At 33.3% G+C, this 18,101-nt stretch overlaps 1 protein-coding gene across 3 annotated transcripts in view; it reads left to right on the top strand.

The window, feature by feature from the left end:
* Nucleotides 1–3,855: 3,855 nt before the first annotated feature.
* Nucleotides 3,856–18,101, top strand: part of LOC121740250 (autophagy-related protein 16-1) — a 202,032-nt gene continuing 187,786 nt past the window's right edge. The window contains exons 1-6 of one of the 3 annotated variants that reach the window (XM_042132888.1): nucleotides 3,856–4,137; nucleotides 4,708–4,815; nucleotides 5,215–5,377; nucleotides 9,365–9,527; nucleotides 15,221–15,309; nucleotides 16,197–16,247. In XM_042132888.1, coding sequence (XP_041988822.1) covers nucleotides 4,044–4,137; nucleotides 4,708–4,815; nucleotides 5,215–5,377; nucleotides 9,365–9,527; nucleotides 15,221–15,309; nucleotides 16,197–16,247 — 668 coding nt within the window. In that variant the 5' untranslated portion in view covers nucleotides 3,856–4,043. Of the gene's footprint in view, nucleotides 4,138–4,707; nucleotides 4,816–5,214; nucleotides 5,378–9,364; nucleotides 9,528–14,862; nucleotides 14,956–15,220; nucleotides 15,310–16,196; nucleotides 16,248–18,101 lie in introns of those variants that run through there. The other 2 variants (XM_042132889.1, XM_042132891.1) reach the window with 2 other exon arrangements.

The raw sequence follows: 18,101 nt of genomic DNA, 5'->3' as shown, positions 1-18,101 counted from the left end.
GTACTCAAAAGAATGTTCTGAATACCAAATTGTACCAAAATCAGTTCAGTGGTTTAAGCGTTAAAAGGAATTAGGCACAATAATTAGCGTATTAAGTGGATATTTTTATATTACAGCTATACAGATCAAGGGCGTCGCTAAGAGAGGGCAGGGGCGGGGGCCAGTTGCCCTGCTCGACTCCCTTAGAAGAGATCAAAATATGCAGCAAAGTTTTATAATTTTGCATCCACCCCACCGTGTGGGGTGTCATATTCACTATATTCTTTTGCCCAGTTTGGAAGCAATTAATGATGGTATTAGGCTACGTCCCTATTCAGCCAGTTTTACGTAGCGTTTTACTTATCGTATTTTCTTTTTCCACTTCTTCTTCTTCTTTTTTGAAAATGGCTCCTTGGTGAGTTGTCAATGTCAGAGTGACTTTTTCCACTTGACGGGAGCGCTGCCGGTAAAGGAGAACTGTCAAACACGTGATATAAGTCTCAAAAATGACGTTTTTCTATGATAGAAGCGTTTTTTTTTTTCATATAATGGCACTTCGGCTATAACCATGGCCAGTGTCGAGTATAATATGGCGGGAAAACAATATTCTTTAAATAGCTCGTCAAAAAAGTCACGACATTAATAGAGTCGCCACTTGTTTCCGGTGTGGCCTCTTATGGCCACACTGTATCCAGTCACTATAAAAGATTTTGATACTTTATATTAAATACAGTTTAAAAACACTTTGTAAATATTATGATTTATGTATATTATGTAGTTAAGAAAATTTGAAATAATTATGATGTAGTTATATTGTGTGTTTAATTTACGACATTACAAGAAACAATCTAATCTATGTAAAGTACCTACCTATTACAATCTTTGTATATGTCATAGTCTGTCTCTGTCAAGAAAGTGAAGAAATTAAAAAGTGGCAACATCGTAGTGTCATCCCTTTCAAATCAATCTAAGAAATAATCGGTCAAGTGCAAGTCGGACTTGCGCACGAACGGTTCCGTACCGTAATAGAGCAAAAATCAGCCAAAACTGTGTTTTTGTATGGGAGCCCCCCTTACATTTTTATTTTATTTAAATATTATTAAATAACACATATTATAATTATGGCCTTTGTGAAAATTTCAAGTGCCTACTTGTTGTCATCATTGTTACCGAGCAAAAAATGTTTGAAAAATTATGTTTGTTGTATCGGAGCCCCCCTTAAATATTTAATTTATTTTGTTTTTAGTATTTGTTGTTAAAGCGGCAACAGAAATACATAGTCTGTGAAAATTTCAACTCTCTAGCTATTACCGTTCTTGAGTTACAGCCTGGAGACAGACGGACAGAAATCGAAGTCTCAGCAATAGGGTTCGTTTTTACCCTTTGGGTACGGAACCGTAAAAAGAAATGACACTACGATGTTGCCACTTTTTAACTTTCTTGACGGACTATATAAAAATGCAATAACTCGATTAAACGGTTCAACTGATGTGGCTAATTTTAGTCTTTAAATATTCCTGGAAGTCCAGGGAAGGTTTATAAGTGATACGAAGTTCACAGGGACATCTAGTCACTAGTGCTACATATTATTATGAATTTATAACACCTGTTATTTAAGTACCCTTTCCCTGAGAGCTGCAGAGCTATTTTGATGACCAGTGAGAGCTGAGAGAAGCTCACTCCTTTTTTATTATGGAACTACTTATTTAAGAAAACACAAAAAATAAATAAGTGAAAAACAGGGTTTTGTTATTTTAATAAAATATGATCATCCAAATAATATTCTACAATGCATCCGGAAACAGAATCATCGCCACTTTCTAGGTCCATGTAGTTACAGCAGTGGTGTCACAGTGAAGAGGCACTTTCATCTTCATTAATCAGCTCTTCAATATTGAATTTAGGATATCCTAATAAAGGGTTAATTCCCACTCCTTGTATTTATTTTCAGTGTTTCAAAATGATAGCATAAATTCTCCCAGTCATTTCGGTTATTTCGTTAAACGCTTTTTCTGCTACCTGTAAACATAAAACGTAATAATTATAATATTATATTACGCTGCATCAAAGTGTTAAAGGAGTTAAGCACATACACTGTGACACGAGAATTTTATATACCTACGTCTAAAAACGCAAAGCACCTAAGTCAAAGTATCAATCATTGTTAGGCGCGTTATATGATAGATTTCTTTGACAGTTCATTGTTTACGTAAACATAAGGTTTATGTAAAATTGTTGTTTTATTATACCACATAATACTTACTCAGGTTACTTAGAATTATTGCATTATACAATAAAATAAACAAATAAAATTTATAAAACAAACGCTTAATTACCTGCTACTATGGAGATTGTGCGATCAGAATCGGAAATGTGGACGCGAGAATTTCAGTGATATTTTCACGTATTACTATTTTTCTTCAATGAAAATCTTCAAATTTTCAGCACTATGACACGTCTTTCACTTTAATTATTAATATTAATCACAGTTACATGTTGTTTTTACATTGTAAAACTAAATTTAAGCAAATTGAAAATCTTTGTTTTGTAAATTTTATGTCATAGAGTATTGATACAACAAAGGGACAAATGTCAAAAGAGTGTTGCTATTGCTTAAAAAAAGTTTCGCCTCCTAGACATTCTTGACGCACTATACAATTTTTTATATATTATCGTCAGGTCAGTCAGGTCTAAAGTCTAGTCAAAGTCTAAGTATAAAGTCAATACAGTCAAAAAGTCAAGTCGGTCGATTCAGTAAAGTGGTAGACGCTTTACTGAAACTTTCGATGGAGTTTTGGAGGGAACACAAAAGAGCACGTTTCTGGTTATTACATCACTTTCTCACACTTGTGCACGATAACGAATATCTAACGGTTAATATCCTACCAATATTACACATTAAAAACCCAGATAACACAATTTTAGGAAATAATATAAAAACACAACATCACCGTTTCACATTCCCGGCAAAACTCTCCTTCTTCTTCTTTTGGCGTAAGCCTCCCCATTTAGGAGTTGCCAGCGTCAGAGTTGAGGCGAAAAATGTGAACAGTTATAACTTATAACAATGATATTCTACTTATACAGATATGTTACGTCCATACTATTTTCCGGCTTAAATCTCTTCCGAACAATTTTCAAATTCAAAATTGCAGACATTGACAAATTTGACAGATAAGTGAAACAAAAGATACGAAAAACCATATACATAAAAGAGACAGTTCTATTTTTAAACGTTGAATCGTATCGCTGTCTCTTTCTTCGTCCGAGCTATGACGAAAATTAGATTTTTTCCAAATTGTTCGAAAAATAATTGAAAATGTAAATAATCGAGGCATTTATTGCAATCAAGACATGTGTTTTGTTTACTTTCGAGTCACAATTGGTACATTTTCAAAACACGCACAACGTCATTTCAAATTTCGTTCGTGATTGCGCTCGATGCAGACTAAACAACAGACGGCCCAATTGGGCCGTATTTGAAGCTTCACAACGCGCGCGGTAGTAACATATCTGGTTTGAGTATTTCATCATTGACTTATAACGAAAACTGATTGGCATGCAGTGGGCACGGGTGATGACTTCATGCGACCATGCAAATACAAGATATAATAATAATGAAACAGAAAAAACCAGAACAAGCAAATATGTACAGCAAAATATTGTTTCTTAGCCTTTAAAGATAGATAGATAGACTTTATACGTTTTTTTTTGTCAAAAAAAGTTGGTAACCACACCCCCGATGTCAGCGGTATACACCCGATGTCAGTGCCAATAGCCAACAAAAAAAATTTTAATGTCAAAATATGTCAACTGTCAAAAATCTAATGAAGTTTTCATTTGAGATCAAAATGTAAATAAATTTTCGGTCTTGGAGTTATTATCAACTTTAAAGTGATATCTAAAGTTAAAATACAACATATTGATGTTAATAAATTAATTCTCATGACCTCTACATACCTGAAAAGAGCATGACATCTGTTTGTTTTATAGAATAAAATAGAAACTTATCTTTTTGTTTTATTTGCTGGATAGAAACACAGATTCATAAACTTTTAATCATAATGGAGGGTGGTGAGTGGAGAAAGAATATTATAAGTCAATTACAACAAAGGAATAAGCAGGAGACTGTGGCGTTTCAAGACATCATTACTTTTCGTAAGTATTATAACCTTTACTGTCCAAATTTTGAAATTATGACTAGTAAAATTTATAAATAGTTCTATTTTATTAAACAGTATTTTATTTCTTTGTTATTTATTGTTTATGTTCATCAAAAATTTACTTAACTATCTAAAAGTCAAAAAAATTACTGATGTTTTTCCACCAAGCTGACTCTGAATGAACTGCTGTACCAAAACTGTACCAGCTATAAGCTTCATGTTACTCAGTACCTAATGTTTATATTAATATAATAAAATAATATAATAAATATGGATGGTTCACACCACAGTCTGGCTCAGTGGTAAGTACCTGAAGGACCTGTCTGGTACCCGTAAGTACCAGATAACGGAAATATATTTAATACTCCTATACTATACATATATTTAAGATTTTTATTATATGATACACATATTTAATACACATCCATGACCCAGGAACTTTGAAATCTTTTTGATTCAAACCTGCGACCCCCGGCTTGAGCTACCAACAGCACACCAACTGAGCCACAGAGGTCGTCGAAAATTTAGGTGTATAGTTTAAAAATGATTATTTTTATTATTACAGAGAGCAGATTGTTTGATAATGTAAACACTTTGAAGAATGAGAATTTACAGCTAACATTATTAAATGAAAGAATAAGATATTCCACAACAGAAAGTGTTTCATCTGGTGGTAAGTATTGATCTGATCTGACCGTGGAATAGAATAGAAAAATCTATTTTGCCCCAACAATCCCTTTTGCAATCAAAAAAATTTAAATATAGGATTACTGTAATTAATTATTATTGATTTCTTATGTTAATTTGAAAAGAATGCATTACAAGTCCTGTCAGGTTTACAACTGCTTTTTATCAGCAGACAATTGTTGATTTATAATTGTCTGTTTTATAACATAATAATTATACAAATTAGTAGATAACAATTTTCCAAGTTTTTCATTACTTTTATCAATATTATGATAAAATAACACAAGAATCTGTTTGCAAAACTAACCACATTAAATGCATATCAATTTTCCAATAAAAAGTTAAAAAGTACTCTTGTAATTGAAGTGAAAATCATGACTTTCAGGTGCAGTAAATGAAAAAGTCCAAGCCTTAGAAAAGAAAATATTATTGTTACAAGAAGAGTTAACATCATTACACAGACGGAGAGGAGAAAGTGCTCAGCAAATAATAAACTTTAATGCGCAAGTCAATGAGCTAGAAAAGAGTGTGCAAGCAAAGGACATTATGTAAGTGTCATGTGAGTTAAGCCGCCATTCCACCGCGGCGCACGCTGTGCACGGCCACGCGGCGCACGGATTTATTAGTTTGACTATGTAGAACTGTAGCGCAGCACAGTTTTGAATACTATGTACACACTTCCGTGTATCCCGTGCACAGCATGCATAGCGTGGCCAGCGTTGAGCTACGTGTGCACCATATTCGAGCAAGCTACGCGAGTTAATTCGTGCGTAGCTTATCCGTGGGTTGCAGTGGACACAGTCACATATATTTTTTTCAAAAAGAGAAGCTTGACGCACATGCGTTGTCTCTTCGTGCGCTGCGGTGGATTCGCGGCTTTATTCATGTATTATTTCAGAGAGTATCCTGTTTTCATACTATACTTGAGATAAATGTAGCTTCATTTCATGTTTTATATTGCCATTTGGTAGAAAATAGACTGTCAGTTTCCTATCAAACAGCAAACTAGTATTATAATACTAGCTGTTGCCCGCGACTTCGTTTTTAGTTTATAGTTGTTCCCGTACATCAATTGAATAGTTTACGCGCGAATCATAAAAGTTTATTGTGCGGGAACCGTACATTTTCCGGGACAAAAAGTATCCCTTCTCCTTTCCCGAGACTCAAAGTATCTCCATACCAATTTCATCAAAATATATTGAATAGCTTAGGCGAAAATCATAAAAGTTTATTGTGCGGGAATTGTACATTTTACGGGTGAAAAAGTATCCCTTGTCCTTTCCCGAGACTCAAAGTATCTCCAAGCCAAATTCCATCAAAATAGATTTGGCGAAAATCATAAAAGTTTATTGTGCGGTAACCGTACATTTTCCGGGACAAAAAGTATCCCTAGTCCTTTCTCGAGACTCAAAGTATCTCCATACCAAATATCAGCAAAAAAGATTTACGCGCAAATCATACAAGTAAATTGTGCAGTAACCATACATTTTTCCGGGACAAAATGTATCCTAATACTAGCTGTCCCGGTGAACTTCGTGTCACTTTAAAACCTTTCCTGGACTTCTACAAATATTTTAAGATTAAAATTAGCCCAATCCGTTCAGCCGTTTTCGAGTTTTAGCGTTACTAAAAATTGAAAATCCATTTTTATATATATATATAGATTATGTTCGTTTTCAGGACTCAAAGTACATATTATCTCTATACCAAATTTCAGCAAAATTGTTCCAGCCGTTTACGCGTGATGTCGTAACCAAGGGATATATGGGTTCATTTTTATTTTATATAGATATAATGAAAATTCAAACCAGCAATTACGATAAAATGAGGTGTTCTATCACTCCATCTGATTTACTATTACATTGCTACTATATTGTGATGTATCTGCTAAAAAGATTAGACTCTCTGATAGTATAAAACTTTATCAGAGCTGGCCAGACTGTAAACTTTTATTTTCTGACTAGCTGTTGCCCGCGACTTCGTCCGCGTGGACATCAGTTTATAGCGCGCGATGTCACCAAATTGGTGTCAAAAGCTTTTATAAAAAAATGCCCTGGTACCTCTTAAAACAGCTGTGGAGTGTGTACATAATATTTCATTTTTTTTAATTAAACTTTATATTTTATACCAAATTTTAAAGCTTATTTAGACCCATAATTACACAACTTTACCCATAAACTATTTATATCATTGATAGGTTTAACTTTTAAGGTTATGTCACTGCATAGATAAAGTACTGAGTCATTTAATAACGTAAAAAGTAATAACAATCGAAAAAAATCCAAACTCGAACGTAAGATGATACCACCTCTTATAGAAAGAAGTCTGGGCAAGCGTCACCGCGATGTAGGAGACGCACGGCGCCATCTATTATGAATTTTTGGAACTAACTTAATTTGAACAAATTTACGCATTTTCATCCCCTTACAACCCTTTTTTCCAGTAAAAAAGTAGCCTATGTCCTTTCTCAGGCTTTAGACTATCTGTATACAAAATTTCATTACAATCGGTTCGGTAGTTTTGGCGTGAAAGCGAGACAGACAGACAGAGATACTTTCGCATTTATAATATTAGTATAGATTAAGCTTATTGTTTGAATTTAAATGCATGCACTTTAAGCACATACTATTTTCTTGATGTTAGTCCTATAAGTTGGTATCAAGCCTGTATTTTATCTTATATAATATAATAAATATATAAAATTCTCGTGTCACAATGTTAGTTACCGTACCTACTCTTCTGAAACGGCTTTACTGATTTTTATTAAATTTTATATGCTTATTCTTTCTATGCTTATTTTATTTGCTTATTCTTTCTATGCTTGCTTTATATGCTTATTTTATTTATTCACTAGGTCTGAAAATCGGCTACTGGCTACTTTTTATATTGATAAATGAATTTGTTGAATAAATAATAGTAAACTATTACAACTCGAGACTAACGGCGACCATTGTTTGTGTGACGGGATGGCTATGGTACTTATTTAGTCACTTCAATAAAATAATATTATTATGGGCGAAATACTTTATATGGCTAAACAACGTTTGCCGGGACAGCTTGTTTAAGTAAATATAAAAAGGCATTGAAGTGAATTGAAGTGATTATCTAAAATAAAGTAACGATTGTACAATATAAGTACATAATATTCATTATGCTTTTTCGATTGTACGAAAACAGGTTTTCAGACAACTTTAAATTTTAAATAAACTAGGTTGGCTGGTTGTAAATAATCATACCATATTTACGAACCGTCAAGGACATGTTGCGCTTACGAAAATAACTCTTTAAGAGCAAGTTCAAACAGTTACGTTGTGTTGTCGCTGCAGTGAAAATAATCTTACATATATCTAATATATTTTATTTCAATTACTCATACAATAGGCCTTATTTAAATAAAAATGTTACGTCGTCAGACGCGATGTCTTGACAGAACAACGGACAAGATATGAAGTAGATGTGTGAATGTAACGCTGTGCTTTTCCGTTGCTCAGTGACAACACAATATTTATAAGGCATTGGCATTTCTGTCATTTTTCACAGTTGCTTCCCACTGCTAGACACCCCTTAATTTCGAGGAGGTCTCGCAGTGGGAAGCAACTGTCAATAATAATAATTAGTGTCTGGCACTAGGAAGTAAGATTCCTACAGATGTCCCAAAGAAAATAAGACAAAAACTGGCCAAGTGCAAGTTGGACTCGAGTATGAGGGGTTCCGCAGCAGCAATAAGATTTATTTTTAGGAAATTAAAAGGTTTTTGGTTTATTTTTATATTTCAGTTTATTTTATGAAAGATAAATTAAGGTTTACAATACAAAAACTACTTGCTAGACCTCATTTAAATTAATTTTCTTTGGTAGTTTTTATAGTAACATTACGCCATATTTTTTTGGACTTATGCCCCTACTTTAAAAGTTAGAGGGGGGGGACACATTTTACCACGTTGGAAGAGTCTCTATCGAAAACTATTCAGGTTAGAAAAAAATGATTTTAGAAACCTCAATATGATTTTTGAGGTTTCTAAAATCATGATACCCCACACGCATAGGTTAATTCTTCACGCCCCATACGGTAAACCGGTGACCGAGACACAATAGACTACATCTAGTAACTTACCAAGTTTAAATAGTATAGCTTTTATAGTTTCGGAGAAAAGTGGCTGTGACATACGGACGGACAGACAGACAGACATGACGAATCTATAAGGGTTCCGTTTGCCCTAAAAATTGAGTTTTATACTTTATCGAAGGTAAGGTAGACCTTTAGAACTAGATACCTCCTAAAGTAACCACGAAAACTCTCATAATGCGGTCAGATGTTTAGGGGTGGGTTGCACCAGAGGCGTAGTTATAGTTAAGGTTATCGTCAAATATGGCGTCCATTATGGACTTTTACTAGGGATTTGACAGTTCATTTGACATTTTGTTATGGTTAAAGTTGAAGTTATAGTTAAAGTAAGTTGGTGCAATCCATTCTTAGTTTTTTAAATTACTCGTTTTAACTTGAATGTTACATTTTAACAAGTACTCTTGGTTTAGTATTTCAGAGAACACAGCGCTAATAGCATCCTTGCGAGCTGAAATACAGTTGTATGAAACCAACATGGCGGAATTGCAGGGATTAAATCAAGTCTTGAGAGATGAACACCAAGCATTACAGATTGCCTTTGCAGCTATAGAAGAAAAGTTGAGGAAAGTCCAGGTAAAATTATGTTATGAATATTGAAGGGTCATAGGCTAATGACGATAAGCTTTTTTTCAGTCTCGGTATGATAAAACTACTGAACGGTATTCTCATATAATTCAAAGATTCAAAGGTCAATAGATAAGCATGCAAGTAGTATATAATACAAACTTAGCGCATTATGCAGGCTGTAATGTTCCTTCTAATAACTTTTTAATGTCAAACTAACAAAACGCGTTCTAATTGATCAAAACCCAAACTATAAATTAGTGTTTAAAAATGGAATACTATTTTGCTTTTTGATATGATAAGGACCGAATACCTAAAACAGATATGACAAATCAGGGTATGCAATAAAATTAAACAACTGTATTGGAAGTCTTATTTCTACTACAGTCGCTTTTATTTTATTACACCCTATAGATAACAAATAATTTATTGTTATATCTCACAAAAGCAAATAATTATTTGTGAAAAATTAAACTAAATGCAGCCATCTAGTGCCATCTAGTGACATTTTATTGCAAAGTGAAAATTACTCATACAAGTAACAATGATAACTGCTACAATATTATTACGGTTACAGAGAGTATCTGACTTGTTTACAAACAATATATTATATTAGTAATACTAGATGTCCCGCGCGGCTTCGCCCGCGTAAATTAGAAATTTTACAGAATCCGTAGGTACATTTTCCCATAAAAAATATTTCCCCCGTTTTTCCCACATTTTCCTGAGTTTCTTCTGTCGTATTAGTCTTAGAGTAATAATATAATATAACCTTCTCGATAAATGATGAGTCTTACTCGATAAATGATCTATCTAACACTGAGATAAGTTTTTAAATCGGACCTGTAGTTTCTGAGATTGACGCGTTCAAGCAAACATACTCTTCAGGTTTATAATATTAGGTAGATATAGATTTTTTTTAATTATCGCTTGACAAACTCGAGTCTCGATCTAAAAGACTATGATATGGTAGTGATGATGATGATGATGATGATGAAGAATGTAATTTGCATAGTAGCATATGCTTTCTGTTCTTAAAACAACGCCGAAACTCCCAAACTTGTATCTATAAAGAATCAGGAATTCTCTCAGCACCTTCCGAACCACAGTATACCAGGTATATCTCGGTGCAAAATCTTACTTGTTGGTAGCATATGCTTAGAATACTTCTCACGAAACCGAAGTCACCATATGTTTCCCTATAAGTTTTGAGGAGTTCCCTCGATTACTTATGGATCCTTCATCAGATCATCACTTTTCTGAATATAATACCAAATTGGGATGATACCCTATATACCAAAAGAAAAATTTTGAAAATCGGTTAACCAACGGCGGAGTAATCGTTGAATATAAGAAAACGAACATAACACCTCCCCCATTTTGAAAGTCGGTTAAAATTGTAGCCTATGTGTTATTTATTTAATATTTTAATCAGCACATGAATTGAATAACAAATTTTTTTTCAAATTAATCGTAGCACCATCTGTCAGGACAAACTAAAATTGAAATAGAATAATATTGAATGCGATGATAACGCCGTCCGCCGGATCTAATGTAAAACATTCCAAAATCAACAACTCCTTATAAATAAGAAATTAATTGAAAAAACATTTTCCAGTAGACCAAACTGTAAATCTAAACCATTCTCGAATCTCCACGAACACACACAAAAAATTTCATCAAAATTGGCCAAGATAAGATAAATCCGTTCAGCCGTTCTCGAGTTTTAGCGAGACTAACGAACAGCAATTGATTTTTATATATATAGATTTATCTTTCGATTTCTATATAGTCTTATTAAAAAAATAATCGGACAGAGTAACAACTTAAGTTAGCTAAAATAAAAAAAAAATCGGACAGAGTAACAACTGAAGTTAGCTAAAATTGTGTTTATTTATGTAAGTACTATGTATTTTGAGACTATGCAATTTTGTCGCGTTCGCGATTCACTTTCACTTTTGTTGAGTTTCAGAACGCGATATTAGGTCCTCCAACGCGCACGCGAATTTGAACTTTATGCAGCGGTAATAAATTACAAATTGACTCTCCATTTTATTTAGAAAACGTTTGTATGGGAAATAGAAAAATGCTGTTTTGAGGATTTTCCCGGCAATTATTCGATTTTTTCTCACCTTTTAAACCTTCCCTAGACCTCCACGAATAATTCAAGACCAAGATAAGATAAATCCGTTCAGCCGTTCTCGAGTTTTAGCGAGACTAACGAACAGCAATTGATTTTTATATATATAGATTATGTCAACAGTTTTATCGTAATATTGTGTTTGTAATGTTACTTTATTAATGAGCAATGACAATCAACAATCTATACTAATATTATAAAGAGGTAAACTTTGTTTGTTTGTTTAATTGTAATGCATAGGCTCAAAAACTACTGGACCGATATTAAAAAGAGGAAATACGGTAATAGGGGAGGGTAGGGGAGGGAAGGGAAGGGAGTATGGGAGGGTAGGGAAGGGAATAGGGTAGGGAATTGGGCCTCCGGTAAACTCACTCACTCGGCGAAACACAGCGCAAGCGCTGCTTCACGCCCGTTTTCTGTAAAAATGTGGTATTTCTCCGGTCGAGCCGGCCCATTCGTGCCGAAGTATGGCTCTCCCACGTATGAAAGCGTATAAAGCATATTATGATTTAAATTTTAAATGAATATTTTCGAAGATATTACAGATTTAAAAATTGCGGGACGTAGCTTTTGCGGCAGTAAGTAGTAATGAATTATATAAATTATTTATCAAAACTACTGCATCGATTTCAATAATTTTTTTAGTGACATAGGCTGTAATATATTTTATACCCGTGCGAAGCCGGGGCGGGTCGCTAGTATTATATATTTATGTTAACAGCGTTATGTTTACTACGTATCTTAATGGTTTTTGTAGTTTTAAGTATAATTTTATAAAATGTTTAACGACTATATAAAATTAGACAAGTTTTGCCTTAAATTAGGTTATAGTTAAATATGGCGTCCTTTAGCTTTAAGTTTTAACTTTAACCTTAACTTTAACCGAGAAATTCACAGATGCCTGTTGCGTTAATTTTTTTGTATAGAAGCTACAGGTAACGGGATTGAGGGTATAAAAATTGAATTATCCGTAAAAATCGACAGGAAAAATATTACACTGTAAAACGTAGTAAATTTTCAGACATATGTATGAGTATGGCGTCCTTGGATGCCATATTTAACTTTAACCAAAGATTTGATAGTTATAGTTAAAGTTACAGTTATAGTAATTAAAGTTAGTTGGTGCAACCCAACCTTAATGTTGGTATCGAAAGAAATGTAGTTTTAACTATATCGAATGTAGCAATAGCTTACAAACCTTTACGCGAATTTTGTGCGATTTTAATGCTTTTTTATAAGCAAAGAATCACAGCAACAAACTCGCTAACAACACTCAACTGGATAAACAACGTATGCAAGGAAGCGATTCCATCGCGTCTATAATTTTTATGACATCATAGAAATGGCACACGGCCAAGGCAAATTGCGGTATTTTTTATTATATTCAGCGTGATTCAAAATTTCAACATATTATTGAATAAATTTGCCTACTTTTTACTATTCTATTAAATTATTATTAATTATACATGGAAGTCGTAAATTTTGGTCTGAATAAAATTTCAATTGTACATGCTCGTTATATGAACTGTCAATCAAAATCAAAATCAGCTAAAAAGTTTTGCGGGCCCAAATGCCAGTCAACAAACAAACCACTCGACTTTATATAATTTGGTGTAAAATGTTATCGACGTAACTGTGTAACATCGTTATACAATAAACTTGAAGATCTAGTTTTATTAAAAGATAGCTACGCGTTTTCCAACTGTCTCCAAAATTTCCATAACGCAAAAATAGATATCGTTATCTATACAATAAGCAGGTTTGCAACATAATTTGATAATTTTTGATAGGTAGGTAAATAAAACATTTGGTATCTATAATGAAGAAAGAAGAGGTTTTTTTTATGTTAATAAGAAGATGGTCATGATGATGAAAAAAATATAAGATGAAATCACAATAATTAAAATTCATACAAATATTATAAATACGAAAGTGTACACACTTTATATATGTCTGTGTCCCGTAAAGACAAAGTCGCGTAAAGAGGTAACACTCTTCACACCCAAACCGCTGAACCGAATTTGCTGAGATTTGATTTGGTGATACTATGAGTCCCGGGAAAGGACATATTATGATAATTTCTGTACAATTTGTACATTCTTTGTACAATTTGTACATTTGACTGTTTTTTTTTTTTAATTTAGCGATTTTGTATTTCAACCTTGCCATTTTGTTGACCACTTGTGGGCCACAAGGCATACTATGGAATAACTGAATACTAAAATCTTTACAAAAATGTACAAAACATAAATACTTAAAAATTACGGACTATGGTCAGCTGTTATACTTACTGGTATCCCTCATTATAGAAAACATTTCTTTTAGTGTGTATGCCACTTAAGTGGCATCTATAGTTTAAGTAATTTTGACTTCTTTTGAATACCAGTACGTATTAAGCCACTAAATGCGTCAGCTTGATCTTTACGCCAAAAGCATGTTATGTGTATAAATACATAAAGTTATACTGGGCTTTAGCTGTATCAATTCAATCTATGTTGCTTAGCTATTGATTCATTCACCGCCAGTTTACCAGTCCCAAAAACTCTTAAGCTCTTCAATCGTTAAAAGTTCTCAAAATGTCCCTGTAGTTTTATTAATATATTTATCGAAAATTCTTATATTGGAATGAAGTTCCTTATCGCGCGTTCGGCGTAAGGGGGGCTAGACCGAACGTTATTTGACCTCGACACTTTTTACTAGTACCTGCATGATACGGGGAGAGGGCGTTTATAGTATTCCTGTGCGTCAACTAGATGGCGTTTTTGAGACTAAACAGCGACGCGCTGCTAGTACTCCTGGGCGTCAAGAAATCATGTATACAGGTTTTTGAACATAAGAAATAACTTCGTTTCATTCGGGTGTCTCTTGACCCCTCTCAAGTTTTATATTTATCCAAAGGTCTTCATGTGCTAAATTATATTCAAGAAATTCTATACTTGGAACTTTATAGATACACTACAATTTCTATTCCGGAATAAAAATGAATTTTGCCGCAACACAGTTCCAGGGCGTCATCTATTTCTAAAATAAAGCAATTCTGAAATACGTTTAAAATGCAAAACTAATTACTTTTAGCCTCGCCTAGCGGCAGTCGTAAACAGTAACGCCCTATATCTTTTACGACACTCACGTGAAAATCTTTGTATATGTATAAGAGTTTATATCTCGGACGATATTACAGTCCAGTCGAAAACACGCCGGTCGACTGCGAGTACTGAAATAGTTCGCCTTTCATCTCAGCACCGGAATATTGATCGTGCTAATATGATCAAAAAACTTACAAAATTTCCTATTAAGGTAATATTAAAATAGCCTACGCGAGTGTTTAGAACTATTTTAAAGAAGTTAGTTTTTAGATGAGGTTATTGCGGTTGTAACGGAATTTCCCCTGGTTTATAATAAGCAGCTCTGTCTTATTTTCTTACTTAATTTTTTTAAACGTTGTATATATCTGAATGAGTTTTACAATTTCTAGAATTAAGTATAAATAGTTTTTGTGCGTAAATCTCAGACAGTTACGAATGTGTCTATTTTATTAACAATGTATTTTTGTCATTTTCAGGATGAAAATCGTGCTCTTGTAGAAAGATTAATCAAATATAAAGCGAAAGATGCCGACAAAATGAACGAGGAAAATGAACATTTTCTAAAGTAAGAATCAACGTTTATTAATCATTTTTATTTGGCTTTTATGATTTTTGTAAGTTGTTTTATAATAGTGCATGTCTAGTAGTTGATTGAGTGAGAAGTTATTACGATGTAATAATTTGTAAAGACATTTGTCATTTTGCGCGTGTTCCTACAAAGAAATGCTCGTAAAATAGCGACCGTCTACGACCGACCGAATAAGCTATCATCATAAAATTTAAACTTCAATCGACACATATTTCTTGCCAGACTCCAATGTTTCAAGGTTTTCAAGTGGTTACAGTAATATTATAGACAGAGGTATCAATAATATCATAATAATTTTGAATTTTCTTATATTAACGTTCCTAAAAATATTTTTAAAGCTTTATGGAGGTATCTGCAATTCTCGCTTTATTGTTTTAAAGAAAAAAATTATTCGATTTTATACATCTTATGGTAAACTATCGGTAAATTTATTGTTAATAATAACAATAGATGTCGCTACTCTCTCATTAAGTTTACTACACATTCCCTTTTTGTTATATAATTAATAATAATAATTTTAATACTTTTAATTAGCTGCCCTTGTTTATAGGATCATATTATAGCATTAAATAATACTATGCTAAGGTTGGTATAATATTGAAGCATTTCAAAAAATATATTATAGAGCACAAAAACTACTGTTGCACCTATTTAGAACTTTTAGCTGCTTTATTACATGTTCATAGTGTAGTGCGCTTGCGGTATACGGTAAAACACCCAATTATTGGCACTTTAAGAGTTCATAGTATAGAAAATCCTAGTATTGGCATTCCGAGCCTAAACTAAGGTGTCAATAATGGTATACCTGCCAACGATGGGTAGTTTGCCCTACATGTTGCTTTTTTGTATAATTTTTTCTACAGGTCAAGCCCTTCAGCGTTTTTCATCAACACGTTTGGTAGAGTTAGTTTCGGGTGAGTCTGATATAATGAATGAGGTTGTACACTGGCATTGTGGCGTTCCGACTATATCTTCATTGTAGGTTCTTGCACCGGTGGCGTAGCTAGCGTTGGGCAAATTGTATAGAAAAGAATATAATTATTACTGCACGATGATAATTTTGTGTGAAATGGTTCATACTCTCACAGATTTAACCGTAGGTCGTGGTTGGTGCGACCGATGGTGTGTGAAATGTAATAATAATAATACGTAGGCGTATGGGTGAAAAATATTATTTTGAAGTTTAAAAATACTGACTGAAAGCCAAGTTGTTCCGTGGATTCTGGAGTTATAGATATTAGGTGATGTATGTAATTTATAATTAGTTTTTGTGAACGCGAAACTTTAATTGTAGCAATTTTTTGTATATTCGTATTATTGTGGTTGACTATGGTAAGGCTTAGTACTAGGCCTCTTGTAAATACATATTATTATGTACAATTTGCCACCTAGCTACGCCACTGAAATGCACATTGAAACAGACTCATTTTTGACGAATATTTTTAAACAATAATATGTAAATTCCTTGACATTTCTATAGACTGTTAAATGATAAATCTCTTCAAAATTAATGTACCTTTGTTCTGGATTGTGTATTTTTTGTATTTGTAGAACATTAGTGGTTGTAAATCTATTGTGTGACTTGTGTCAAAATTTTCGTTCTTTACTCACTCTGTTTGACTCTGTATTTATTGGCTGATTAATTATTATGTTATATTGAGTTTAAAAAAGCATGTCTTAATTTTATAAACACTTTTAAGATAGGTTTAATTTACTTGTAATAATATCATAGACAGGTTGTAAACGAAGGCATAATAAGAGGTTTTGTAAGTAAAGACACAAAATTATAATCATATAAAATATTATTGTAGTTTAGGTTCGATGAAGTATTTTGTAAACTGATATTTAGGTATAGGTACACTTAGAAATGAAATCACTGGATACAATAAGTTCATCTATTTATTTGTCAATAAATTAACTGTGTATTTCCTTCCACGTATGAGTAAATAATTAGAGTTTGAAATCTAATAAATTTACTTTCATTTCAACATTTTATAATTTTTAAACACTTGTTTTTTATCTCCAAAAGCTGTTAATTAAACTAGAATCTAGGTGAATAAATAGATGAATTATGAAACTTATTAAACACACATTGCAATGAGACTGAAAAATTTTAAAACTAACATTGTAAAATATGTACATTTGGTTTTGGTTTACTAACAAAAATGTGAACAAAACGAAATGAATTATTAAGGTAAGACATTACTAAGTTATAGCGAGGCCACATTGCTCCGTTGCACTGCGACGCGGCAACGAAATTACGCTTTGTATGCCACATCTGCGTTACGACTTACGCAGTGCCGTAAATAGGGCGGTGCCACCGGTGCCCAGGCACAGGGCGTAGACTCTGGGGGGGGCGCAAAAATGGCCAGACTAGGCAGGTATATTATTTTATACAGCATAAATTATGCTGTATAAAATAATGCGCCCACTGCGCTCGTGGATGGTATAATCATAACAGGTGAAAGGCCTACTTGATATCAGACGGCTCGCCTGCTTGTTTTCCCATATCAGTTCTTTAAAAAGAAGGTTTGTTTTCCAAAATTTTAGTAAGTATCTACCTATTATAATTGGTCTACCAACAGCCAACACCATGTTTTATTTTACCACCCTGAATGAAATAAAATAGGCCTATAATATCTAAAAAAAAAAAAAGCAAGGGCGTACTCGCACAGGGCGCAAAAAAGGCTATTTACGGCACTGGACTTACGTCGTCCCCTCAATAAATGCATATCACATTTGTACTAAAACGTGAACTATCAGAGAAA

The sequence above is a fragment of the Aricia agestis genome, chromosome 3 (assembly GCF_905147365.1).
Source record: "Aricia agestis chromosome 3, ilAriAges1.1, whole genome shotgun sequence".
Lineage (NCBI taxonomy): Eukaryota > Metazoa > Arthropoda > Insecta > Lepidoptera > Lycaenidae > Aricia > Aricia agestis.
The sequence above is the reverse complement of the archived record's forward strand: the minus strand, read 5'-3'. Positions and strand labels throughout refer to the sequence as shown.